This window comes from Panthera tigris, chromosome B1, assembly GCF_018350195.1.
Source record: "Panthera tigris isolate Pti1 chromosome B1, P.tigris_Pti1_mat1.1, whole genome shotgun sequence".
NCBI classification, from domain to species: Eukaryota; Metazoa; Chordata; class Mammalia; order Carnivora; family Felidae; genus Panthera; species Panthera tigris.
In genome coordinates, this window is record NC_056663.1 from 103,877,166 (window position 1) to 103,903,805 (window position 26,640).

General features: G+C 37.3%; 1 protein-coding gene across 5 annotated transcripts in view; it reads left to right on the forward strand.

Annotated features, from left to right (window-relative positions):
* Positions 1 to 26,640, forward strand: part of PDE5A (phosphodiesterase 5A) — a 141,978-nt gene that overhangs the window by 16,835 nt on the left and 98,503 nt on the right. For all 5 annotated transcript variants that reach the window (XM_042983982.1, XM_007087606.3, XM_042983983.1 and 2 more), the window contains exons 2-3: positions 3,292 to 3,880; positions 15,474 to 15,563. In XM_042983982.1, the coding sequence (XP_042839916.1) occupies positions 3,296 to 3,880; positions 15,474 to 15,563 (675 nt within the window). In that variant the 5' untranslated portion in view covers positions 3,292 to 3,295. The remainder of the gene's footprint in view (positions 1 to 3,291; positions 3,881 to 15,473; positions 15,564 to 26,640) is intronic.

Consider the following 26,640-nt stretch of genomic DNA (forward strand, 5'->3'; position numbering starts at 1 on the left):
TTTCCTGTATAATTTAATATTGTGCTCATCTCTCCAAGAAAATAACTAGAAATAAAACACGTGTGACAAATGTAGTATTAAAAAGCATATGAATAAAGAATTTTTAAGCGCTGACTCTATATGAGACATATCATAAGCCCTGCAGGGTATATGAGGATAACTTAACCATGATCAGTTATGAGGCTTATATCCAAGAGATCATAAATATTGATAGTTAAACCACAATGTTGATTTTCTGTAATGAATATACAAGCATTCAGATATTCAAAAGACTGTTGTCTCTCTTGATGTAGTTAATTTAGGAACCTTATTTATTGATTCATTCACTGCACTCAAGAATTATTTATTGTAGACACACTATGAGACGGGCATTTTCCAAGTATAGGGGATTTATTGAGGACAGAGTATGTAACAGGCATTTTCCGAGTACAGGAACAAGTTGGACAAGTAGTTCTCATGAAATTTACATCTGGTCGGAGGAGACAGACAACAAAACAACAGATTAATAAACAAGAAAAATATCCGATAATAAGAATTCAGGTGCTGTGAGGTGAGAACATCATGTATCAGATGCCACTTTAGGTGGCAGATCAGTGAAGACCTGTCTGAGTGATCAGCCAGATGTAGGTGCCGGGAGAGCATTCCAGACTGGGGGCAGTTAGAGCTTGGTTGCTTGAGGAGCCCCAGGGAGGCCAGGTAGGGGATTAAAAGAGCTTGACTTTTATTCTCTATTCACTGAGAAGCCAAGTAGGATAATTAAGATGTTAAGATATACTTTGTTCAAAGATTGCTCAGGCTGCTATGGGGAGAATGGATTTGAAAGGGGGCAAGTATAATATAGAAAGGCCAGTTAGGTGCAGGTGATCATAGTCCATAGTGAGAGGTGGTGGAACTTGGACCAGGGCGTAATGCAGGAGATAGAAATGAACAGATTGGGTTACAAGATTTGGGAGTCACATTGACAGGACTCGGCCTGGATGTGAGATTTGAAGGAAACAGAAATTTCGAGAAATTCCTCGATGTTGGTTTGAGTAACTAGGGAGGTGATGGTGTTCTTTATTAATATGAGGAAAACTGGCAGGGAGTGAGATTGGAGCAACACAACAGGTAGGGCGTTAGGAATTGTGTTTTCACCCATTGTAAGTTGTCTGTTTAGATATCCACCTCGAGTTGTCAAGTCAGTATTTTGAATTAAAAAAAAAGTTGATCACCATTTTCCAGTGAGAAGGTAAGAAATAAATTGTACTAAATTTTAAGTTGGTAGCCGAAATAATTCAAATGCCTATTTTTATATTGATTTAACAATTTAAGTTACCTGTGCATATTTTTAAATCACATAAAATATGTTAATTTAGACATAGTGCTTTTTTTATCTACATTTTACAAAACAATTTTATTCAAAAGCTTCCTGTACATTTTTGACAGCCTCACATGCAGTTTTGACATCAGTTTCTTTGGCACAACTACTGCAATTCTGGGGGGTTATGTAAGTGTTTCTTCTTAAAGGGATCTTTGAAAAGCTTTTATAATAGTATCCAACACTTGAAATTCTGAGGTCATCCTAGTAATATCTGTGTTATTATTTTTCTTACCCATTCCATTCTAGACTGGCATATTTTACAATAATGTATATTTACCAAATAATACATTGTTGTTCAAAATAAAATAATTAAGGCAATATCTGATAAATGGAAAACAACACAGATTCAGAAATAAGGCAACCTTTTCTTTTTCCCTCCGTGTCCTTCTTTTTTCACTTAATAAATTGTGGAGATTATTCACAGCAGTACATATGACCATTTTTCAATGTCTGCCTAGTAATCCATTATATAAATGTATTTAAACAGCCTTCCAGTGGTGATATAGGTAGCTTATTATCTTTGCTATAACAAACAGTGCCATAGTGAATATGCTGGTACTTCTTTTGTGTAAAATCTCTGGAACAAAGGATAAATGCATTTTAAAATTTGTTAGATATTGCCTATTTACCTTCCAAGGAGGTGGTGGTAACAATCTTTCGACTGCCAAGAAGAATGAAGAGTATATACCAACACTCTCCAAAATAGTGCATTGTCAAACTTTTTTTTTTTGTCCTGGCCTTTTAGTGAAAATAATACGTCATTGTAGAGTAGGGATTGCATTGTTTTTATTATGGAAAATTCTTTTAAATATCCTCAGAGGTAGTAAGTTTTTGTCTTTTGACAGGGAATTTGAGTTTGGGAAAAGAAAGCCTTATGCGTAAGAGATATTAAGTTAGTTGTTACTTTAAGGTTTTGTTTGGTTTGGTTTTATTTTGTTGGTTTTTCTTCTATTTGTTAGTTTTGAGAAGAGGGCTTAGTGAAAAGCAAGATCTAACTTTTAGAGAAAATTAATATTCTTATTTATCTTATAAATTTTCTTAGAAGCTAAGTTTCAAAAGAAAAGCTCCAAAAATGTCTAAAGTAATGGCACTATCAAAAGGTATAAGATTACGTTTTGCCAAGGGGAATCATTTGAATTGAACAATCATTTGGATGTATAGTGTGATCTGAAGTTTGTTTAAAAACAAATCGCCCACTGTGAAGCCTTTAGCTCAAATGGGGTTCTTTCACAGAAAGGTACGTTAAAAACAAATAATTTAAATTTTCATGGGCAGAATTTTTAAAATTAGGTATTGCATACTTTTTAATTTTCTTCCTTTATACCAGAAGTAGATAATCTAGAAGAAGAGATCATTTTTACCATTGATGAACAAGCATTATTTGGATAATATTTACAGAAGTCTATAATTTTTCTACAAAGCAGGTCAAATTATTTATATTTTTCCCTTCTAAATCTAATCTGTATATAGCAATATGGATAAAATTACCTAAAATTAGACATATTAGCTAGCCAAATTTAGTTAAAACATTTGTTTTAAATTTTAAAATGTTTCACTTCAGAACAAGTTATGTTTTAAACAGCGAACTGATTTTTGTACTTATGTTTTCCTCAGACTTTGTCAAATTTAGTGTCTTTTACTCTAACACAAACTGCTTTTGAGAGAAGCAGACTTGAAGCTTGATGCGTTATAAATCAGATATCTGAAAGTCTATGTATATAGGCATCAGACTTTATTAAAATGTTCATTGTGCCAATTGTTCTCTACAGTTTTTCAAAATGAAACTGTCTTAAACAAACCACGTTATTTTTATTTTCTGTGAAAAATTGAATTACTATCTGATCAGTTTGCTGTGAGAGAATTTTTAGCAGTTTTCAGGGATAGCACCTTTCTTTCTTAAATATGTAATATGTCTGCATTCTGTTCTGCAGAGAAATGGTCAATGCCTGGTTTGCTGAGAGAGTCCACACCATCCCTGTGTGCAAAGAAGGTATCAGAAGCCACACAGAATCTTGCTCTTGCCCCTCGCAGCAGAGTCCCCGTGCAGATAGCAGTGCACCTGGAACACCAACCAGGAAAATCTCTGCCTCCGAATTTGACCGGCCTCTTAGACCCATTGTTGTCAAGGATTCTGAGGGAACCGTGAGCTTCCTCTCTGACTCAGAAAAGAAGGAACAGATGCCTCTAACCCCCCCAAGGTTTGATAATGATGAAGGGGACCAGTGCTCAAGACTCTTGGAATTAGTGAAAGATATCTCTAGTCATTTGGATGTCACAGCCTTATGTCACAAAATTTTCTTGCATATTCATGGACTTATCTCTGCCGATCGCTATTCCCTGTTCCTTGTCTGTGAGGACAGCTCCAACGACAAGTTTCTTATCAGCCGCCTGTTTGATGTTGCAGAAGGTTCAACACTGGAAGAAGCTTCAAATAACTGTATCCGCTTAGAATGGAACAAAGGCATTGTGGGACACGTGGCAGCATTTGGTGAGCCCTTAAACATCAAAGATGCTTACGAGGTAAGTGGGGAATCATTGAGATGGGGTAGCAGGATGAGGAGAGGAACATGGATGGAACATTGGACAACTGCTGGGAATGGTAGGGATATTTCAAGCTGAGATGTAACAGGATTACTGAATGTAGTAATTTGCATACTTACTTAAAATTGGTACATATGGTAAGAACTTTCCCATCTTTTTAAATGCCAGGGTTTCTTTATTTGTGGTTGAGTCAAGGATATGGGCCCTAGAGAAAGCTTGTCTTGTTTTCTTCTTGGTGATAATTTAACATAGCTCATCTCATAGTTGTATTCTCTTTTTGACTATAATTATCCTTATCTATTTTATCTCCCAAGGATTTTACTGACAATCTAAAATGCTAGGTCCAAAACCTGTCAAAAAACGAAACCAGTAGTCTTTTTTCATTCATTTGTTCATTCATTTATCTATTTATTCGAATTAATTATATTCATTCATTTGAAGTCCCGTTGACACCAAAATCTGACTTTCTTTCTTTCCATATTTTCTTTCATTTATTTTATTAAACAAATGAATTTATGTCTTCAAAAAAATAGAAATTGTTGCTCTAAAATAGTTCAGCAGAAAGATTTGGTATTTCTTCTACTTTGCTTCAATTATATACAGGTCTTTAATTATGGTCTTAAAGATTACACTATATGATTCTTCAAATTTTTCATTTAAAATTATCTTTTTTATTAATAGAATTATGTTTTTTTAAAAGATTTATTTATTTTTGAGAGAGAGAGCACAAGCAGGGAAGGGGCAGAGAGAGAAGGCGACAGACAATCTGAAGCAGGCTCCGCGCTGACAGCAGTGAGCCCGATGTGGGGCTTGCACTTACCGACCATGAGATTGTGACCTGAGCCAAAGTTGGACTCTCAATCAACTGAGCCACCCAGGTGCCCCAGAATTATGGTTTTTAAATAAAGCATCTTAGGGACACCCGGGTGGCTCAGTCGGTTAAGTGTCTGACTCTTTATCTTGGCTTAGGTCATAATCTCACAGTTTGTGAGATCCAGCCCCATGTGGGGCTCTGTGCTGACAGTGCAGAGCCTGCTTAGGATTCTCTCTCCTTCTCTGCCCCTCATCCAATTATGTGTGCGCGCTCTCTCTCTCTCTCTTTCCCTCAAAATAAAGAAACTTAAGTAAAAAATATAAATAAATAAAACATCTTAATTGAATGGCACTTTATCAGGTATTTTCAAGCACTGTAATAGAACAATTGTTCTAGCTACCTACCATGTGGTACACTAAATATTCCGTGGCAATCCCGGTTTGCAATTCCTCTCTGTAATTTGAAGGGTCATTGCTTTTTTTATTCATCCCTGTATTCATGAGAGCTAATGCAATGCCTGGCACATAGTCAAGTCTTTTTTTTTAACATTTATTTATTTTCGACAGACAGAGACAGAGCATGAGTAGGGGAGGGGCAGAGAGAAAGGAAGACCCAGAATCAGAAGTAAGCTGCAATCTCTGAGCTGTCAGCACAGAGCTGGATGGGGGGCTTGAATCCACCACCCGCGAGATCATGACCTGAGCTGAAGTCAGACGCTTAACTGACTGAGCCACTCAGGTGCCCCAGTAAAGTCTTTTTTTTTTCCAAAAATTTTTAATGTGTATTTATTTTAGAGACAGAGAGACAGAGCACAAGTGGGGGAGGGGCAGAGAGAGAGCCAGAGACAGAATCTGAAGCAGGCTGCAGGCTCTGAGCTGTCAGCACAGAGCCCGATGTGGGGCTCAAACCCACAAACCGTGAGATCATGACCTGAGCCAAAGTCGGACACTTAACCGACTGAGCCACCCAGGAATCCTCCCAGTCAAGTCTTAATAAATATTTACTAAATTAAAATTATATAGTAGATAGGATAGGTAAGTAGAATAGAAAGGAGGTCATAATAGATGCCCAGGAAAATGTGGTAGATTCAGGGAAGCAGGAGATATCATTAGTTGGGGAGATGAAGAAATGTTTCTTTGAGGAAGCACCGCTTGATATGGACCCTAGAAAACAGATAAGATTTGAATAGATTGGTTTGTGTACATGGTGAAATCCAGATGCAAAGAGAAGTTGAAAGAAGCAACAGGGCAGGTGCACCACATGTCATCGTATAGACGTGTGGGTAATAGTGTAGACATTGAGGAGCTATGGGAGCAGAGCCTGGAGATTACTGGGGTCTTGAATGCCAGGCTGAGGGGTGTGTATGTGGACTAGAACCACGAGGGATAATTAAAGGTGGTTTGAAAGGGGGATTGCTATGATTCATACTGTGCTTTAGCAGGATGAATTTTACAGTGGTCATAAAATGAATTAGAAAAATTCTAGAAACTGGGAGGACAGATCATTGAATAGTGTGAGGCAGTGAGTACCTGAACCAGGACACTAGCCTTATGAGTAAAAGAAAGGAGTGGATTTCCAATAAAGAAGTGGAATCCGTTGGAGTTGGTTGCTAATAGGAGTTGAAAGTGAGGGGAAAGGAGGAGTTAGGATGACTGAGGGTTTGAAGATGGGTGAGTAAATATGGTAGCCAGTGAGGAATATTGAGGGCAGGGATTTAGGGAAAGATGTGAAATCCTGAGGTATTTTCCAGAATCCATTCTATACAAGGAGTTTATTCAATTTTGATTCTTCTTGGAGCTCTCTCTGCAACTTCTATGAGCTCTGGAGCAACGTCACACCGTCGCAGACTACAAGCGGGGTATTAAGGACACAGCTGAAGGATTGCTGCCAAATTTGCAGAATTCCCTTCCTGTCTTAGGTGACAGCTGGGTTTCCACTTTTCAATGGCACTATAGTCCCAAGTACAGTAGGACCATAAATATGCTTCAGCTTCGCTGAGAAAGCCTTCATTTGTCTGCGTGGTTCTAAGTTTCTGCAGCCCTGAGAATTTCTTCACTTATATGCATTTTGTTTAATACGCTTACCATTTTTGACAGTGTCAGTTTTATTTTGCAGTTAGTAATGATTCAATTCTTGTACTGCTGTCTCAAAGGGGTCCATGTCCTTGATTTGCAGTGCTTCCAGGGTGAAGCGTCTTAGCCTGTGGATTCTTCATGTTGCTGCATCACCCCTGGCACCCTTGATCCGTGTTTATAGTGGCCCCGCAGAAGTTATTTGTGTCCCAAGGATTTCATTTAGAAGTTGTGGGGTTGATCTGTGACACACAGTTTACATTGCTGTTGACAGTAGAAGTCAGTTGGCTAATGGATAACTCATAATTCAGCCCCACCCATGATTCATATCAAAATAGTGTCTCATAGCCTTTTGTGAAAGTAGTCAGAATGCATTCTGTTTTCTAAGTCCTACCTCTTTAAACATGCATCTGTGAAAATTACACCCTAAAAGCAGTATTTCTTAAAGCTTATTTGACCATAGAACCCTTGAAAAGTTGTGCAAAACCCCGAGGTGGCCATGAAACATAATCATACTCAGATTGAAGCTAAAAACAAAAAAATAGTCTCATAGATAAGTCAGTTATAAGAAGTGGTCAACATTTGATTCGTTTTTTAAAACTTTGTGACAGAATGATATAAATGTGAGAAGTCATCTTATTTTATTACTAATAAAATAACACATTCATTTATTTAAAATATAAAACAAGATCCATAACTTAAACCCGTGATTCTCAATTAGACCGCAAATACTAATGAGAGGGTATTTGCTGTCTATAGATAGATGTTTAATCACACATCATCTCCTTCTGCATCAGCCCATCATTCGTGTAACTTTCCTGAATGTGGCACAGCATTTATTGATAATAAGATATTAAAACGTAATCATCGGGGCGCCTGGGTGGCTCAGTCGGTTGAGCGGCCGACTTCGGCTCAGGTCATGATCTCGCGGTCCATGAGTTTGAGCCCCGTGTCGGGCTCTGTGCTGACAGCTCAGAGCCTGGAGCCTGTTTCAGATTCTGTGTCTCCCTCTCTCTGACCCTCCCCCGTTCATGCTCTGTCTCTCTCTGTCTCAAAAATAAATAAACGTTAAAAATAAATAAATAAATAAATAAAACGCAATCATCAGAACAACTCAGGACAACTGTATAAATGCGTTTGGTATTCTTCTATATGAAAACTAGGTATCATCTAGTATCTATATTAGATTGTGTATAGTGAGGGTTTTTCAGAGAAATTGACTCAATAGGATACACATATATATGAGAAGAAGTTTATTACAGAAATTAGCTTACTGGATTATGGAGGCATAGAATTTCCACAGTCTGCCCACTGCCTGAAAGCTGGACAAGTAGGAAAGCCGGTGGTGTAATTCAGAGTCTGAAGGCCTGAGAATTGGGCAACCCGTAGTCTAAGTCTGTTGTGGGTTCGAATCCAAAAGCCTGGGAACCAGGAACTTCAGTGGAGAGCAGGTGGGCAGAAGAAGGTAGATGTTTCAACTTAAGTAGAAAGGATGAATTTGTCCTTCCTCTGCCTCTTTGTTCTATTCAGGCCCTCAATGATTTAAATGGTGCCAACCTGCATTGGTGAAGATCTTCTTTGCTCAGTTTATTGATTCAAATGCTAATCTCTTCTAGAGACATCCTTACAGACATATCCAAGAATAATGTTTTACCAGCTATTCGAGCATTCCTTAGCTGAGTCAAGCTGACACTTAAAATTGACCATCACAGATTGCATTGAACACCTAGTGTCATGCCCTACAGAACCCTCAAGATTCCCCAAGATTTCCTGTCAAAGGATTTGTATTGTCAAAACACTCCTTTTTCTCCTAAGTCAACCAGAATGCAAAACTTAGACTCTTCTCCTGTTTCCATAGGACAGCCACTCCAGGTATGCTATGATTTCTAGGAAGAAGACTTGGAGAGTTTTAGGGGAGGGTCTCATTGCCGTTCATATGGCCTTTACCATGTAGCTACTGTTCTTCCCCACCCCGATGACTTTATTCCTCCTTTTGCATTCCTTATCAAGATAAGTAAGTCTTTACCATCTCTCACTTTGCACATCTCACTTTATCAAGAAGTTTTCCTAAAGGGGCGCCTGGGTGGCGCAGTCAGTTAAGCGTCCGACTTCAGCCAGGTCACGATCTCGCGGTCCGTGAGTTCGAGCCCCGCGTCAGGCTCTGGGCTGATGGCTCGGAGCCTGGAGCCTGTTTCCGATTCTGTGTCTCCCTCTCTCTCTGCCCCTCCCCCATTCATGCTCTGTCTCTCTCTGTCCCAAAAAAATAAATAAAAAACGTTGGGAAAAAAAAAAAAAAAAAGAAGTTTTCCTAAAGAACTATGAGCCCTCTGGGGAGCCTGGGTGGCTCAGTCGGTTGGGCATCTGACTTCGACTCAGGTCATGATCTCACAGTCCGTGAGTTTGAGCCCCGCATCGAGCCCTGTGCTGTCAGTTCAGAGCCTGGAGCCTGCTTAGGATTCTGTGTCTCCCTCTCTCTCTGCCCCTCCCCCACTCATGCTCTGTCTCTCTCTATCAAAAAAATGAATAAACGTTAAAAAAAATTTAAAAAAAAAGAACTATGAGCTCTCTCAAAGAATTTCTAATGAGTAAAATGATTTCCAAAATGAATTTTAGAAGAAAGAAGTAACAATATCAACTGTTTTAATCTTGATAAATCTACCAATCTGTCATGATCTAATTGTACCCCAAGGAACATAGTGTGGGAACCACTATATCTGTCTTTGTTTAATGTTCTAATAAGTTTTAGACATTGTCTTAAAAATGCCACTCTGTAAGAGAAAAATAGCTTATAAATTGGCAAGTCTACTATGTTGTTTTCTGTTATTTTTACTTTTATGTAATTTCAAACTTAAGGGAAAGTTGTAAGTCTAGTAGAAGAAACTTCCATATACATACTACCCAAATTCTCCAGCTGCTTATGTTTTGCCACATTTACTTTATCATTTTTTTCTTTCATATATAATACATGTAAGTAATACGTGTATACTATTTTTCTGAACCACTTAAAAAGTTGGAAATATTTTTACTAAATTTTTCAGTGAATGTTTTCTAACTAGGATGTTCTTTTATATAATTTGAATACATTTGTCCAAATCAGGATTATGATACAATGCTATTACCTAATAGTCCATAGTTCAATTTAGTTTATTGTCCCATTAATGTTCTTCATAGCTATTTTTTCCTCTGATCAAGGGTCTGATCCAGAATTATATAATGAATATGCTTGTCATGTGTCTTTAGTCTTCTTTAAATCTGGAATAGATTCTCTGTTTCTTTATCTATCTGTACATATATTTTGAGAGTACAGGCTAATTATTTTGTCAAATTTTTGAGGAGACTCAAAGTAGGCATTTTGGACAGAACCACAGATATCAATGATGAGACCTTGTTTGGGCTTCCAAACAACAGTCAGTTCTTCACTTTTCCTATACCAGGTGGATATCCTACAACCCAATTCAATTCTGATGCTAACTGCTAGTAGTTAGCACTAACTACCACTTGTAACTAACTGCTGACACTATACTGCTACTAGTTAGCACAGACCCCACAGTCTAAAGACTCAATCCCACTAGATTGTCCACAGTTCCCAGTTCAGAAACCAGCCACAAACAGGGCCCACAAGCTACCCACATTTATGCCAACCTACAAATTAGGTGATTCCTCTTTCAGGTTCAATAATTTGCTGGAATGAATCACATAACTCAAGGAAGCACTATATTTACAATTATAGTTTTATTTTAATGTATACAATTCAGGAACAACTAAATGGAAGAGATGCATTAGGGCAAAGAATAGGAGGTGGGGGAACACAGAAATTCCATTCCTTTTCCAGGAGGTGCACCACAATCCTAGCACGTAGATATCTTCACCAACCTGGACACTCCTCCAAACTTCATTGTTTTGAGGTTTTTTTAAATCAAGGTTTCATTATGTAGGCATGACTGATTAAATCCATTGGCCATTAGATTGAATTCAATCTCCAGCTCCCTCTCCCTTCTCTGGAGGTCAGGGGTGGGGCTCAGAGTTCTAACCCTATAATAAGTTGATTGATTTTTCTGTAGCCAGTCCCCATCTGGAAGCTCTCTGGGGCCCACTCACTTATGACTCATCTCATTAGCATGAACACAGGTACAGTTGAAAGGGGCTTGTGTTGACTATCAAAAGACTTTCCTGTTACTCAGGGAATTACAGGGATTTTAGGAGCTCTGTGCTGGAACCTGGGACAAAGACTAAATATATATTTTATTAAATACCCACAGTCTTCTCAACATATGTTGCCAGGAAGCATGTGATTTTGATTTATCCCAGTGTTGATGTTAATTTTGAAAACTTGGTTAGTGGTGTCTACTAGGTTTCTCCACTATAAAGGTACAGTTTTTATATTGTAATTAATAAATCTTATGATGAGATACCTTGATATTGTGTAAATATTCTATTCTTCATGAACCTACATGTGGTAATTTTAGTATCCATTGATTCGCTAACTCCATCATAACTTCTATATTTTTTAGTTCTCATGTAACGAAGAGTTTGCCTTCTTTATTCATACATTCCTTTATTTATTTCACTATGGACTCACAGATTTTTGTTTTGTTTAATGAGTTATGATCTGTTATTATCTTTATTTATTCACATTCTCAAATTATATCCAATTCGCCAGGCTCTGTATCTTTTTGTTATGTTGCCATCACTCTGGGTTTTCTTGCTTTCTTGTGGTCTGAAAGTTCTAATTGGCTTAACAATATGTTCCAGGCTTATCTTATACTTTCCCTGTCCTAGCCCTAGAATCATTCATTTCCCAAGGAACTCTGATTCCTTTCATTGGAGGAAATAACCAAGATAGAAGCCAAGATGTGAGCACTAGATGTGTTCATTACTTCTGGTATGTGTTTGTTGCTACCAGTATGTCAGTAGACAGAGCTAGGAAAAAAATATGTAAATATACAACACATGCCTATATTTTATTTATTTTTATATCAAAGAATTCTTAGTGATACCTTCAACTCCTCAAGGTGCATTTTGTTTCTCTTCCTCCTTTTTCTATTGGGTGTTTCCTTCTCAAAAAATGAAGACCCAGGCTTCCTTATCTTTACATATTTATGCATGTTCAAACCAAGTCCCAAGCTCTTTACTCCTTTCTGTAGAATCTGGTGTCTCTCCCTTTAGGCTGAACAATTTCCATTAGCACTTCTTATAGTAAAAGTCTGGTGGTGACAAATTGTCTCAGTTTTAGTTTATCTGAAAATGCCTTTATTTTGCCTGTATTCTTGAAAGATATTTTCACTGGATAGACAATACTCAGTTAATAATTATTTTTCTTTCAACATTTTAACAGAATTTTCCCATATTTTTGGTCTTCACTTTTCTCATGAGAAGTCAGCTATCCTTTGTATTTTCATCTTATGTTTCTTATGTATCATTTTCATAATATGTGTGTAAGTTTAAGATTTTCACTAACTTTGGAGAAATTTTGGTCTATGTCTTTAAGTATTTTTCCACTCCATCCTCTTTCTTCTCTTTGGGACTCCAATGATATATATGCTGGACCACTTGATGATGTCCCAGAAAACACCAAGGCTCTGTTAACTTTCTATAGGCTTTTCCCCTCTCAGTCCTTCTGATTGAGTACTTTCTGTTGATTTGTCTTCAGGTTCGCTGACCCTTTCTTATTTTGTTCTTCATCTGCTATTAAATGCATCGATGAACTTTTCATTTTAGACATTGTAGTTTTCAGCTCTAGAGTTTCCATTTGTTGTTTTTTTTAAGTTTTTTTTTATAGTTTCCCATCTGTTCATTATTACCATGTTTTCCTTTAAGCCCTTAAGTACATTTATAATAGAAGCTTTTAAGTCCTTGTCTGTTAATTCTAACATCTGAATCATTTTTGAGTCATTTTCTATTGACTACTTTTTCTCCTCCTCACTATGGGTTGCAATTGCAAGTTTTCTTCACATGTGTTGCAATTTTTTATTGTATGCTGGATATTGTGGATGTTTTCTTGCAGGGCATTTGGATCATATCATCCTTCTTTAAAAGAGGGCTGATATTTGTTCTTGTAGGTGGTGAAATTACAAATGATCTTTTTGGTCCTGCCAGACTTGGTGTTATTGTTAAGGTAGATCTATTTTTGTTTTGAATACTGTCTCTACACCCCTTCCCAAATCAAGGGTATGGTCCTTACTCCTAAGGAGTAGCCTTTCTGTGTCTCAGCTGAATGCCTGAGGTGCTTAGTGAGGTCTCTCCTCTGTTTGAGCTGGAGCTCCAGTGCCTCCAAATATTTACCTAATTGGTATCACCATTCTGCTTTCAGCCTTCAACACATAATTTTAGCTAGTTCTCTTAGAGCCTTGCTCTATACATATCTGAAGTGAATAGCCACTCAATCTTTTGCCACTCCTTTTACCCCTTCCCCTAATTCCCCAACATAGCTCTCTTATTAGGTACTTTGCCTTGCAAATTTTAGCCACTTTAGAAGCCCTGAATTCCTTTCAATTCCATTTGGAACTGTTACTGCACTTGTGTACCACCTACCTTCTTGCCAGCAGGAAAATGCCCCCGGAAGAAAGCCAGAGTATTGCCTGGTTGTCATGTGTATTCCCCATTTTCATGGTCTGTAGTTTAGCTGTCTCATATATTTGTCTAGTCTTATATTTTTCAGTAGGAGGGCATGTCTGGTACCAGTTGCTTTATTTTAGCAAGTGGATATCCAAGGCTTATTTTTTTTTACACTGTTCTCATAAACAGTCAAAGGAATAATCATGATAATAGTACCGCTCCATTTTTTCTTTGGTGTTGGCTGGAGCTAGAGCAGTTAAAAGTTCTCTATGTGTATTGCCTTTGCCCTGAGTGCATTGTTAGGAAAATTCTTTGAGATGACCAAATTCACCTAAGATGATTTTGAAGCATACATTATTCCCACCTCCTTCAATGAAATGAAATTTAGGCTGCTGTTGATTTTAAGCTCTTAGTATGCCCCCAAAGCTGTGAAAGTCCTATTGTCAGTCTGTCAAACTCTATTGCTTTGATTAGATAGTTGAGTTTGGTTCTCTTCTTTATAAATTGGTCTTGTAATTTAAATATTCATTAACAAAAATTGCTGAGGATGCATTTTATTCATATTTTGATTATTAGCTTGTAGAATAACCCACTACATAAGTTAATAATTTTTTACCTCTTTAATTCATCAATATCAGTATCCTGTCTGCCTTTTTAGATACATTCCAATATAGTATGTTATTTAAGAAAGATGTTTTTTAAATATTCAGCCAAAGTTTTCCCTGTGTCTCAGTATAACTTTGAGCATGTTTGCAAAAAAAGGCAAAAATGCAGTACTGTTTATTTATAATCTAAAATATTTATACTGATTTTCCACTATTTTATAACTTCCGTCTTGAAATTCTCTTTAATGCCAAGTTCGACTTTCTTGGGAAATTTGGCCTCATTTCTGACCCCAGTTGATGGAATCTAGTGTAATCATTTACTTCATTCACAGCTTTGGCTTTACATGACTTGACTAATTAAAAAAATAAATAAATGACTTTCAAAGATGAGGATTTTCCAGTGTGGCTATTCCATGTTCTCTGAAGGGAATTCCAAAAACAGAGCTTTTAGAGCAATGTTGCTATAATTAGGTTGAGCATGTAACTTCCCAAGACTATTGCTTTGAGGGGAATAACACTCATTCTGGTATGTTTGTTTCCATTCTAATCTTATCTCATATAGTAGTATCTGTCCATTTCACCTAGTGTGTTTTCCCCCTCACTTACAAGGTTTGTTTTAAACTATAATAACCTAAAAATGATCACATTTGATAACGGTGATATTATTTGTTAATTAAGTCCTTCATTTATTTACCAAATGCTTTGGACTTCTTTTGCTAGTGTTGGGAATACAGTGACAAACCCCCCCCAAAAAATCCCCTCATAGAGTTTATAGCCTAACTTTAATATTCCCAATCTAAAGTTCAACAAAAATAGCCTGTACCCTTCTTTCATTGACCCACATTTAGAACTTTTACACCTCTCAGAAGTCCTTTGTGGTTATTGGATGTGTATGATGTAATTTGTAAGAAGGAAAAAAATACAAAGATTAAGGAGTTGTTTACAGTCTGATTGAGGCCATACAGCTTGTTTTACGTACACATACACATGAAAATATTTAAAATTCCTATGAACACCTGAGATAGAAGAACAGAATACTGAGGTAAAATATAAACACCATTATATGGGAAGTAAAGTCAATATTAAGCTGGTCACTTTGGAGTTGGTAGGTTTTATAGGAAAAATTTCAGAGCAGAGATGCTTTTCTTTAGGATGGCACAGAAGAATCAGATAGCGAAATGGGAACAGGCAAATTGTATTACAGAGGTGGAGAGTTGCCGCTTTTTTGTGAGTCTAAGGAATGCTATCTAAATCAGTTAATATTTTGAATTTCCATTATTTCTGAACATTTGTTTGAGTCTGTATTTTTTTGGTTCTCATAAACACTAGCTACTAAAAAATATAAATTTATCTTTGTCAAAGATGATATGTACTTAGATGATTTGATGTCTTACCCAATGATAAAATTGTCATTCAGAGCAACAAGGTAAGTTGAAGGTTAGATTTTTCTAATCTTATAAATCAGAAAAATCAAATCTGTCCTTGAACAGGTCAGTCATTAAATTGAATTTCTTTTTCTTTACTAGGATCCTCGGTTCAATGCAGAAGTTGACCAAATTACAGGCTACAGGACACAAAGTATTCTTTGTATGCCAATTAAGAATCATAGGGAAGAGGTAAGCCAATTTTCCGTTTTGTAAAAGGTCATTTGGAAACACTTTTCTTTTTGAAAAAAACTTTTACTTTGCATGTTTATGAAATAATACTGTAGTGACAAGTTAATTATGAAGAGCTTAAATATTCTCCTAGATTTTTTTTATTTGGACTTTAGATAGGGCTGAATCTTGATAGAGACTTTACTTTGACTTAGAAATAGATTTCAGATTTTTTATTTCCTTACCTCACTACCCCACCACCACCTTAGGACCTTATTCTCTTTTACGATACATAATTGTGATTGTGGTTAGAATCAATTTATTTCATATTATATTGGAAGCATCTGAATAATGTTCATTTCATAAATGGTTATCCAATTGTAGTGGTCATCAGCTGATTTTGTGGGGAGGCATTCAAAATGAGGTTTTGAAAACATGAAAATTGTAGCTAATTCCAAGTACATTTCATTGTGAAATTATAACAAGCAAATGAAATGTTTTGGTTTATATTTCATCTGCCTAGAAGGTTTGGATTCTGTTAGCACTAAATTCCCTCTTCACCCATACTTATTTGAAAAAAAAAAGTTAATAAATTAACAGTCAAATTGTATGTTTCAGTTAAACGTTTTCAGTCCTGACTGCACATCACAATCAACTGAGGAACTCTAAAATACTACCAATTAAATCTGACTCTCTAAGGGCAGTGTATAGACACTGATATGTTTTTAAAGCTCTCCAAATAATTCTAAAGTGTTGCCAGGGTTGAAAATCACTACTCGAAGTGAAAACAAATAGATTGGAAGCACCCACACTAGGGCATCTTAACCTTGGCTGCACATTAGAATCACTTGGGAAATATTGAGAAACTTTAATGCCCAGGCTTCACCAGAAATCAGTCTCTGGAGTTGGGGCACAAGCATCAGTATTTTGACATTCCCAGGTGATTACAATATGCAGCTAGATTTGAGAACCACTACCAAAGATACTAAAAACACTTCGATGCTGCTGCTTAATATATATTCAAATTATGACATCTTTCCTTTCTCTCCTCCATCCGGTCCTTTACCAAGTTCCATTGATTTTCACTGTTGGAATTTTTCTCACTTCAGTTCCTTTCCTTTCATACCTATTGCCATAATTCAGATACTGAAGCAGTGCTTGAACTTTTAAAATATTCTCGTAAGAGGCTTCTGTACTTGCATTCAGTTTCCCTTCAGTCCTCCCTGCTATATGCCCTGGGAATTTTCCTAAAACACAGCATTCTAAACCAGTGCTTCTAAGACATGAATGTGCATATGAATCACATAGGGATTTTGTTAAAATGCAGTTTCTGAATTCTGTAGGCCTAGGTGGGACCTGAGGTTCTTTTCTAACAAGCACCAAGTTGATGCAGACACCCCAAGTCTGCAGATCACAATTTGACTAACAGGATCCTAAACAAGACTATTTTTCAGTAGTCTAAAATAAGTTCTCAGTGTCTTAGAGTTGCTACCTGGTTTTTTTGTTTTGTTTTTTTTTTTTAATTTTTTTTTTAACGTTTATTTATTTTTGAGACAGAGAGAGACAGAGCATGAACAGGGGAGGGGCAGAGAGAGAGGGAGACACAGAATCTGAAACAGGCTCCAGGCTCTGAGCAGTCAGCACAGAGCCCGACGCGGGGCTCGAACTCACGGACCTCGAGATCATGACCTGAGCCGAAGTCGGCCGCTTAACCAACCGAGCCACCCAGGCTCCCCGCTACCTGGTTTTTTAAAGGGGATAGTTAGAGCCAAAGTCACTAAAAGTACTTGCAGTTAAACCATGAATATGAAATTAATTAATTAACTACTCAATTGATTAATTCGTTGGTTAATTAATTGGTTAATTATGTGGGTGAATAAATAAAATGGAAAATGCATGGACTAATGATGGGTTGCCATATATAGCAACTAAGAAGTATGTCCCTTGCAATATTTGTGATGTAGTTAAACTAAAAATTACTTGTCGCTCATCTGAAATTAAATTTGACTAGCTTTCCTGTATTTTATCTGATAGCCGTAGTTGTAAACCAAGAGCTAGGATTCTGTGCACTTGAGAAGACTGTATTCAGCTTCCAGTTAGTTAAGTATATGGGAAAATTGTGATCCAGAAAACAACTTTGTACTGGCCAAAGACTCAGCCTGAATCATTCTCTGATTAACTTCTCTTTCTAAATAGTGTGAACAATCTCACCAACATTGGGGATTGGGGGAACCCATGAGAATGTGCAACAAAACCACCAGGGCAGAGTGAGTGGGACCACAGGATACATGTGTTTCTCTCTTTATGACTACCTGGGAAGATGACTTAAATTAAAACAAGCAAAAGGCTGTATTGAGGTATAATTTAACACAATAAAATTCATCCATTTTAAGTGTATGGCTTGATGAGTTTTGGCAAATGTGTATACAGACATGTAATCATCACTGCGATCCAGATACAGAACATTTCTGTCACCTCAGATATTTCCCTGTACCCCTTGCAGTTGATCCCATCCCCCTCCCTCCCTCAACCGCTAACCCCTAACAATCACTAGTCTGTTTCTTGTCACTATTGTCTTTGCCTTTTCTTAGAATGTCATATAAATGGATTCCTACAGTATATAGTCTTGTGTGCCTGGTTTCTTTCACTTAGTATAATGTTCGTGAGGTTCATCCATGTTGTTGCAAGTATCAGTAATTTGTTCCATTTTATTTTATTTTATTTATTTTATTTTATTTTATTTTATTTTTTTAATGTTTATTCATGTGTTTTGAGACAGAGTGTGAGTCAGGGAGGGGCAGGGAGAGAGGGAGAGGGAATCCTCAGCAGGCTTTGTGCTCTGTCAGCGCCGAGCCTGACTGTGAGATCATGACCTGAGCCAAAGTCAAGAGTCCTGTGCTCAACTGACTGAGCCATCAAGGCATCCCAATTCCTTTTTATTGATGAGTGATTTATTCCATGGCGTGAATATACTAGTTTGATTATTCATTCATTGGTTGATAGACACTTGAATTGTTTCCAGTTTTATGAAAAAAGCCACTATTATGAAAGAAGCCACTGTGAGTGTTTGCATACAGGTCTTTGTGTGGACATAATGCTTTCATTTCTCTTTGGTAAATATATAGGAGGGGACTTGCTAGGTCATATGGTAGGTGTATGTTTAATTTTATAAGAAACTTCCAGACTCTTTCCCAAAGTGGCTCTACCACATGTGTTCTTACCAACAACTTAAGAGTTCCAGCTGCTTCACCTCCTTGGCAACATGTGGTATTATCAGTTTTTAAAACTTAAGCTGTTTTAGTAAGGATGATTTGAATTTGATTATGTGAATATATATATATATATATATATATAAAATATATATTCGTATATTATATATATGAATATATATATGAATATATATATGATTATATATATGAATATATATGAATATATATATGAATATATATATATATGAATATATATATATATATATGAATATATATATATATAACCCCACTTTCAACTAGGGCTGTCTGCTTACTTCCAGATCTGATTAAAGTGGGTCCAGCTACAAGTCCCAGATTGTGATTGCCCAGAGCTCTCCCTCAGATTCCTGCTAGGTTCCTGAGCAACCTTAGTCTGCCTGCCTCCATGTCCCTTCATCCTCTCCTGCTGTCTCTGCTTTACCCTGTAATGACTAGATAGGAAGCCAGGGCTCTTCACTGGTCTTCACAAAAGTTCACTCACACCAAGCATTTCATGGAACAAAGAAACCTTCAGTAACTTCACTAGAGACTTAGTAACGTTATCAAAAGGAGGGTTTCCAAACACAGCTTTTAAAAGGTCTTGCTGACTGTCCCCACTCTCTACCTTCTCCCACCTGCTCCCTCTCTCCCATACTGGCACCATGCAGTTCAAAATTATTTCCTGTGAGAATCATTTCTTCAGAGAAAAAGGAATGAAGAGAAACAGAATAGAATCCTCTGCTATGCAAAAGAAAGAAAGAAAGAAAGAAACAAAGAAAGAAAGAAAGAAAGAAAGAAAGAAAGAAAGAAAGAAATTTGGCTGACAGAACCAAGGCCAGTAAGAAGATGCAGTATATGACTTTCAGAATTATCTTCAAATTTATAGCTATGTAGACAAACTCAGGGCAATGTTACTTTTGTGTACATAAAGAAGTACTCTTTTTTCACAAAGTTTTTGAAGTTAAGGTGGAAGGCACAAGTAAAGCTTTTGGAGTAATTGCCTTTTTTTTTTTTTTTTAAGTTTATTTAGTTATTTTGAGAGAAAGAGTTCGAGAATGCGCCCGTGTGAGTGGGGGAGGGGCAGAGAGAGAGGGAGAGAGAGAATCCCAAGCAGACTGCATGCTGCCAGCACAGAGCCTCATGCAGGGCTCAATCTCATGAACCGTGAAATCGTGACGAGCAAAATCAAGAGTCGGTCCCTTATCCAACTGAGCCACCAAGGTGCTCCTGGGAGTAGTTGTTAAGACTGCTGGCTCTGGGCTTGAATCCCATTACCACTCACTTGATAAGTACCCAGGTTGCAATTAGTTAATCTCTTTGTTTTTCAGTTTTCTCATCTGCAAAATGGTGTTATAAAAGGACCTAACTCCTAGGGTTTCTGTGAAGAACAGATGGGTTCATGCATGCTAAGGGCTTACAGGCACACTGAAAGTGATCAATAAATGTTATGTTTTAAAAGGAGACCTAGAACTAACAGAACTTTTAGGAGAGATAAGGAATGATATAATTATATGAAGAGGTCATTAGCCACATGGTATAACCAGCCAGCTAGGACCAAGTGATAACCAGAGCAGTCCCTGCCTTAACCTGATCTGTTGCCCCCTAACTTTAAGCTTAAAAGAAAAATGCTTTTCACTGTTTGTGCTCATAAATAAGGTGAAATCAATTTGGTGTTTTCCCTTTTGTTAGTCCAACTGTATTGAGTAAGCTAATGCCAATTCCAACTAATTACCAGGGAACCTCAAATGAGGTGTGATTTTATAAACAGTCAGTAAATAGTTTATTTTACTGATTGTTCACAAAACATCCTGGTACTTGTTAGTGACCAGTGTCTTAAGGCATAGACACTGACGCTGGAAAGCTGCTTGAATGGAGAAGCTGAATATTGAATACTAAAGTCTGAACTATAACAGAATGCAGAAAATTCAGGAAGAGTTTTATGATTCAGAAAAATATTTAATTTCCTTATTTGCCTTGTCTTCCTTTGAAATATTTCAACTAATTAAAAATTTTCTGGAGCTCTTTTCATTAATGATGTAATCTTAATGTGTGATAGAGCAATGCTTTTTTTAGAAATCAGGATCATAGATATTGCTAAACTTTTGTGACAGAAATTTTTGAAAAGAATTGTAGTGGGTAAGTTTTTGCAATCTTCCCCTGTCCTGCTCCCTTCTAAGAGAATGGGGTTAATGCACAAAGTGGTGGGGGGGGGGTGGGTACTGAAGAAGCTTGAAGAGATTAAAACAATTTATTTTGGAAAGGTCAAAGAGCTGTTGGCTAGAGAAAATAAATGAAGATGAGAAGAGGAAGGGTCAAGGGAGAAAAGATAGCCAGCCCAGGCTGTATATTAGAGTGGTTTGAGGACTGTGGGGTAGGAACTTGGAAATAACTGTCTATCCTGTGGAAACCATTCTAAGGACCTGGCATATATTAATTCATTTAATCTTCCTAGCAGCCATAAAAGGTGGTCATTATTTGTTCCTACTTAACAGATGAGAAAACAGCCATGGAACATTTAGGGAACTTACCCAAAGTCACATAACTAAAAACTGGCAAAGCTGAGATTCAAATCTAGGCAATGTGTAAGTGAAGTAAGTCAGACAGAAAAAGGCAAATACCAGATGATTTCACTTATATGTGGAATCTAGAAAGCAAAATTAAACAAACAAATCAGAAATAGAATCATAAATACAGAGAACAAACTGGTTGTCACCAGAGGGGAGGAAGGTGAAACAGGGGATTAGGAGGTTACAAACCTCCAGTTTGAAAATAAAAAAGACATGGAGGTGAAAAGTATGGCTTAGGGAATATAGTCAGCAATATTGTAATAACTTTGTATGGTGGCAGATGGACTACACTTCTGTGGTCAGCATTTCATAATGTATGTAATTGTCGAATCACTATGCTGTGCACCTGAAACTAATATAATATTGTAAGTCAGCTATGTTGTTGACTGTTCAACAACAACACAAATAGACAATCTGGCTATAGAGTAATAACATGGGAAAGAGGGTTTCTTAAAATTCTGCTGTGAGAATGGGGCATACCTGGCTGGCTCAGTCAGTTAAGCATCCGTGTCTTAGTTTCTGCTCAGGTCAGGATCTCACGGTTCCATGGGTTTGAGCCCTGCGTCAGGCTCTGCACTGGCAGGGTGGAGCCTGCTTGGGAATTTCTCTGTCTCCCCCCTCTCTCTGTCCCTCCCCTACTCACTCTGTCTCTCTCAAAATGAATAAACTTAAAAAAAATAATTCTGCTGTAAGTGATGACTGCATCCACTTTCTTCCACCGCAGTGAAAGGGCTAAGAGAGGGGGATGGGAGGTACACTGGTGTATTTAGTGTCGCTCATACAGAGGCAGGACTTGAGGGTGAAAACAAGGAGATCTGGCTGTATTCTGATGACTTTTAATGTCAAGTGTTTAAACCACTCTGCAGACAGACTCCAGGAGGAAATTTTCTCCAGGGATAAAAGAGTTACGGGAGCATGTTTCATATTAATCTGGGCCAGCGTGCTCCAGCGGAGAACCATGATGTGCACATGAAGCATAATGAGAAAAATTGCAGCAAACATATGAATTTTAAAGACTGCTGTCAGATTTCTTTCAGACGTACTGCAGGATTTTTTTGGACCTGGCACTTGGACCAGTTTTTATTTTTGTCGCTTGGCATTAGTCTTTTCTATGACCAGACAATTCTTTTATGTTTAGTAAAGAAGTGCAGGGGAAATTCAACTCTTTCTATCTCAGATGACCCATTTCTCAAATACTGCCCTCCCCTGAAGTATTGCTCGTTATGACATAGTAGAGATGTCATAGGCATTATGTATTTATACATAATGTATTTATAGGCATTATGGAAGTCATTGTTGTGAAATAATGCAAGTTCTTTGAAAATTTCCTACTGATCTGAGCTGGAGATTATATCCAATATTGTCTTTCAGGCTGGTCTGAAATACCTGTTTTCTCTGTCGACTGTAGTTACTAAATAGAAATCTAATTTGGAATCACAAATTTTTTTTCCTCTTTTATTTTTATTTTAGCATACTGATTTTATTTTAACACACTTGATGACGTACTTACTACTCTTCGATGCAAATATAAGTTATGAGAAGATACATGGTAACTTTTTTCCAGTGTGGTAAAGGAACATTTTATTTTAGCTAACTATCTAAATTTATATCTTCTTTTAAAAAAAACTGAAAATTAAAAAAAACCTTAATTTTTATGAATGTTTTTATGAGATAAATACTTTGATGAATCAAAGAAATTTCATGCCTGCAGAAATCACAAAATAAAGCATTAATGGAATCAGATGTGTATTCCTGCTGCAAACGTAAAGTTTTCTAGAATTTAGGTTCTATGATCTTATCTGCTTATTTTATTTTTTATTTAAAAAAATTTTTTTAATCTTTATTTTTGAGAGAGAGACAGCGTGTGAGCAGGGGAGGAGCAGAGATAGAGGGAGGCACAGAATCTGAAGCAGGCTCCAGGCTCCGAGCTGTCAGCACAGAGCCCGACGTGGGGCTCGAACCCATGAACTGTGAGATCATGACCTGAGCCGAAGTCAGATGCTCAATCAACTGAGCCACCCAGGCGCCCCCTTATCTGTTTATTTTAAAGTAATCTCATTTTTTTCCTCTGAATTATCTTGTTTGGACAAATAACTGTTGAATCCCTAAAATATGCAGAGCACTGGTCTAGGCAGTGAGGATATTTAAACAATGAAGCAAGGAAGGTACTTGCTGGAAATTTTTTTCAATTTCAAGATGTAGATCTTGTACACTAGACGTTAACTATCAGTACGTGGTAACAAGACAGGTGTTAAATGAGTTCAGTATTCAACTCACTAGGTCAAAGGAATGACTGAATTTTGAGACCTAGAGAAATTAAAGAGGAAAGAAGTAAGCTGTGGTCTCCTGCAGCAGATTCCTGCTGTTTATATCACAGCCTTACAAGAGAAGCACATACAAGCTTTACATGAGAGGGTGGAGGCAGGGGAGACGCTTGCCAGCCATCTCGTGCTTAGAGTGCCGACTGGGTCTTAAATTTGACAAGTAAGCTTGGAACAGATAAACATTATGGCTTTACGCATAATCCTTCAATTCTAAGTCAGGCTAGATGAAAATACAGCCACAAAAAAAAGCAGAGTTTAATTGCAGACTGTCCGTTGATCTAGATCTATTTTAGTCTTAAAGAATTGGCTAGTTTTGTGGCCTTTTTAAAAAACGTATAAATTGTTTATTGCACTTGTTCCCCAGTGATACTCTTTCTGATGGCCTTGCTTTTAGAAACAAAACAAAAGTACTCCACAAAGTTTCCGTTTGTTCTGGACTTGATGTCATGATGGTGATGATCTTTTCTCATTGCTTTTCCATATTGCCTTTTAAATAATAAGCAAGTGTATTTTACAGAGAAGATGGCAAACACTTTCCTAAAGAAAAAAACCACTTGTTAAGAGCAGCAGATGAAAAACACGGTGCTAATAGGTTAAATTCCTGAGGCTACGCTGCTTATCCAGGAGAAGAAGAAAGGGTTAAGAAAGCTTGAGACTGATAGGCTGTCTTTCCCCAAATCTCATTTTTAATGCTCAGAAAATCTGGTTCAGACTGAAGACTATGTTTTATTCAATATGAAGTTTATCTTCATTAGTACTTTCAGGATACCCATTCCAGCACTTGTTCAAATGCATTACATTTTAATCTAATAGATCATTTACAAATTTAATTTTGAGAAGTTTTACATAGGCCCTGAAATAATGACTAGTAGAGGTCTGGAACATGTTGCAGATAAGCATAAACAATTCCTTTGTATAATATCTAACCCAGAACTACATAATTAGGATTTTTAATTATTAAATAATTTTCAGTTTTTCATGCACTCTTAACAGATTAAGGTGGTCGTCAATAATATTGCTACTCTCCATAGATATATGTGCAGACATCTGTATTCATTTAGTAAAAGCTACGATTACATAGGTAAAGTGCTTTATAAATTGTTAAATACTCTATATTCTTTCTTATTATACCTCATCTAAAAATCTCTACTTATTTCACTTCTACCAGAGTGGAAGTGAATAATACAGGCTTAAGAAAAAAATTTTTTAATATTTTTTAATATTTAAGATTTAAAAAACAAAGAGTGAGAGATAAAGATCTTTAAAAATTTTTGAACCATATTTTTCTATTTGCATCACTTCATGGTAGTGAAATAAAGTGAAAAGTAACCTGGATTTAGGATTCCAGATCTGTTTGATTATTACACATTATTTGATGGTCATAAATACTGTATTCATGGTCTTTTTCAATGTAACAAATTGCCCTAAGCTGAGTGATTTTGAACAACACACATAGATTATGTCACAGTTTCTGTGGTTCAGGGATTGTGGAGCAGCTTAGCAGGCTGAGTGGTTCTGGCCCAGGTTCCCTGCAGGGGGCTGCACTCAGGATACAGGCAGAGGTGTTTGGCTCATGCTTGAGGATCCACTTCCCAGAGAGCTCACTCACATGCTTGCTTGTTGGCAGGAGGCCTCAGTTCCTCACCAAGTGGGGCTGTCCGTAAGTTGCTCAGTTTCCTCACCATGTAGCAGAGGGTGGGCAAGAAGGAATCTCCAGAGCCCTGTCTGGCCGAGTCACCAGAGTTGTGCACCTTGGCTTCAAGGTATTCTCTTCTTTAGAAGCCCGGGCATCAAGTTCAGCCCAGACTCGAGGGGAGAGGAATTACGCTCCACGTCTTGAAGAGAGGCGTATTAAAGAATTTGAGGAGATGGAAACCACCGGAAGTACTAGATCTGCTTTGAGGCTTTTTCTCTTTCCTTAAAAATGGCCAGCTGATAAAAGAGGAATTTTGTTTGTCAGTTAAAATTATTTCTCACCCTTTCACGTACTAAACAATGACACGAATCACCAGAAGCAACATTTAAACAAAAGTGGAGAGTTGGTGTGTATGGCTCAGTTGGCATGGGGGAAAGAGAAAAGAGGAAGCAGAAAACTTAAAAAAAGGAAGACTGAGGAGAAACGAGGAAGATGTCTGCTTCTTCGGGCTGTGGCAAATGATTGAGGCATTAAGAGGCTTCTGAAATGTTATGTCACAAATGCTGGTCTATATGAGATCACTGTTTGCATGTAATGTAAATGTAATGTTCTGCTTCATAATATCCACAGGAAGTGCTCACTGGAATATCCTCGTTATCTCTCTGCACCATTGTTTTCTGCATCCGTTGATGAATCAAAAGCAGAGGGAATGTGTCTAGTCCTTTGGCACATTGTTTGCTTGAGTATAAACTGGAAGGAGGGAAGGGCGCAAAGACAAGACTGTGTAGGCAGGCAGAGGCAAGATCATGAAGAGCCATCCAATGCCCTGCAGAGGGGGTGCTGATTTTTTTTTTTTAAGGCGGGAAATATTTGCTATTACTTAAAGATCTGTATGGCCACAGCCTTAATGATGGACAGTTTCCTTGTTTAATATATAACCCAGAGCCACATAAGTTGACGCTTGATAGATCTTGATAAGTAAATAATTTCCGTATTTGTTCATGTACGGATAAAGTTTTGTATCCAGAAGCAGGGAAGTTGGTAAGGAGGCTTTTGCAGTAATCCAAGCTAGAAGTGGACCCAGGCTGAGGCAGAGGAAGCAAAAAGTGGATTTGTTGCACTTCTGTTTGAGAGATAGAGGGATTGATAAAATGGAGGAACAAGCAGAAGAATCTATAATAGATTTAGGTTTTTTAGATAGGATGTAACAGAGGAGAGTTGTGATATTCCCTAAAGAAAAACATGTAACAGAAAGTATTGGTTTGTGGGGATCAAAACGATTAGCTCTCTTTTTTGGGATATGTTATTTTACTGTTGAATAGTTTCTTCTCTCTCCTTGAAACT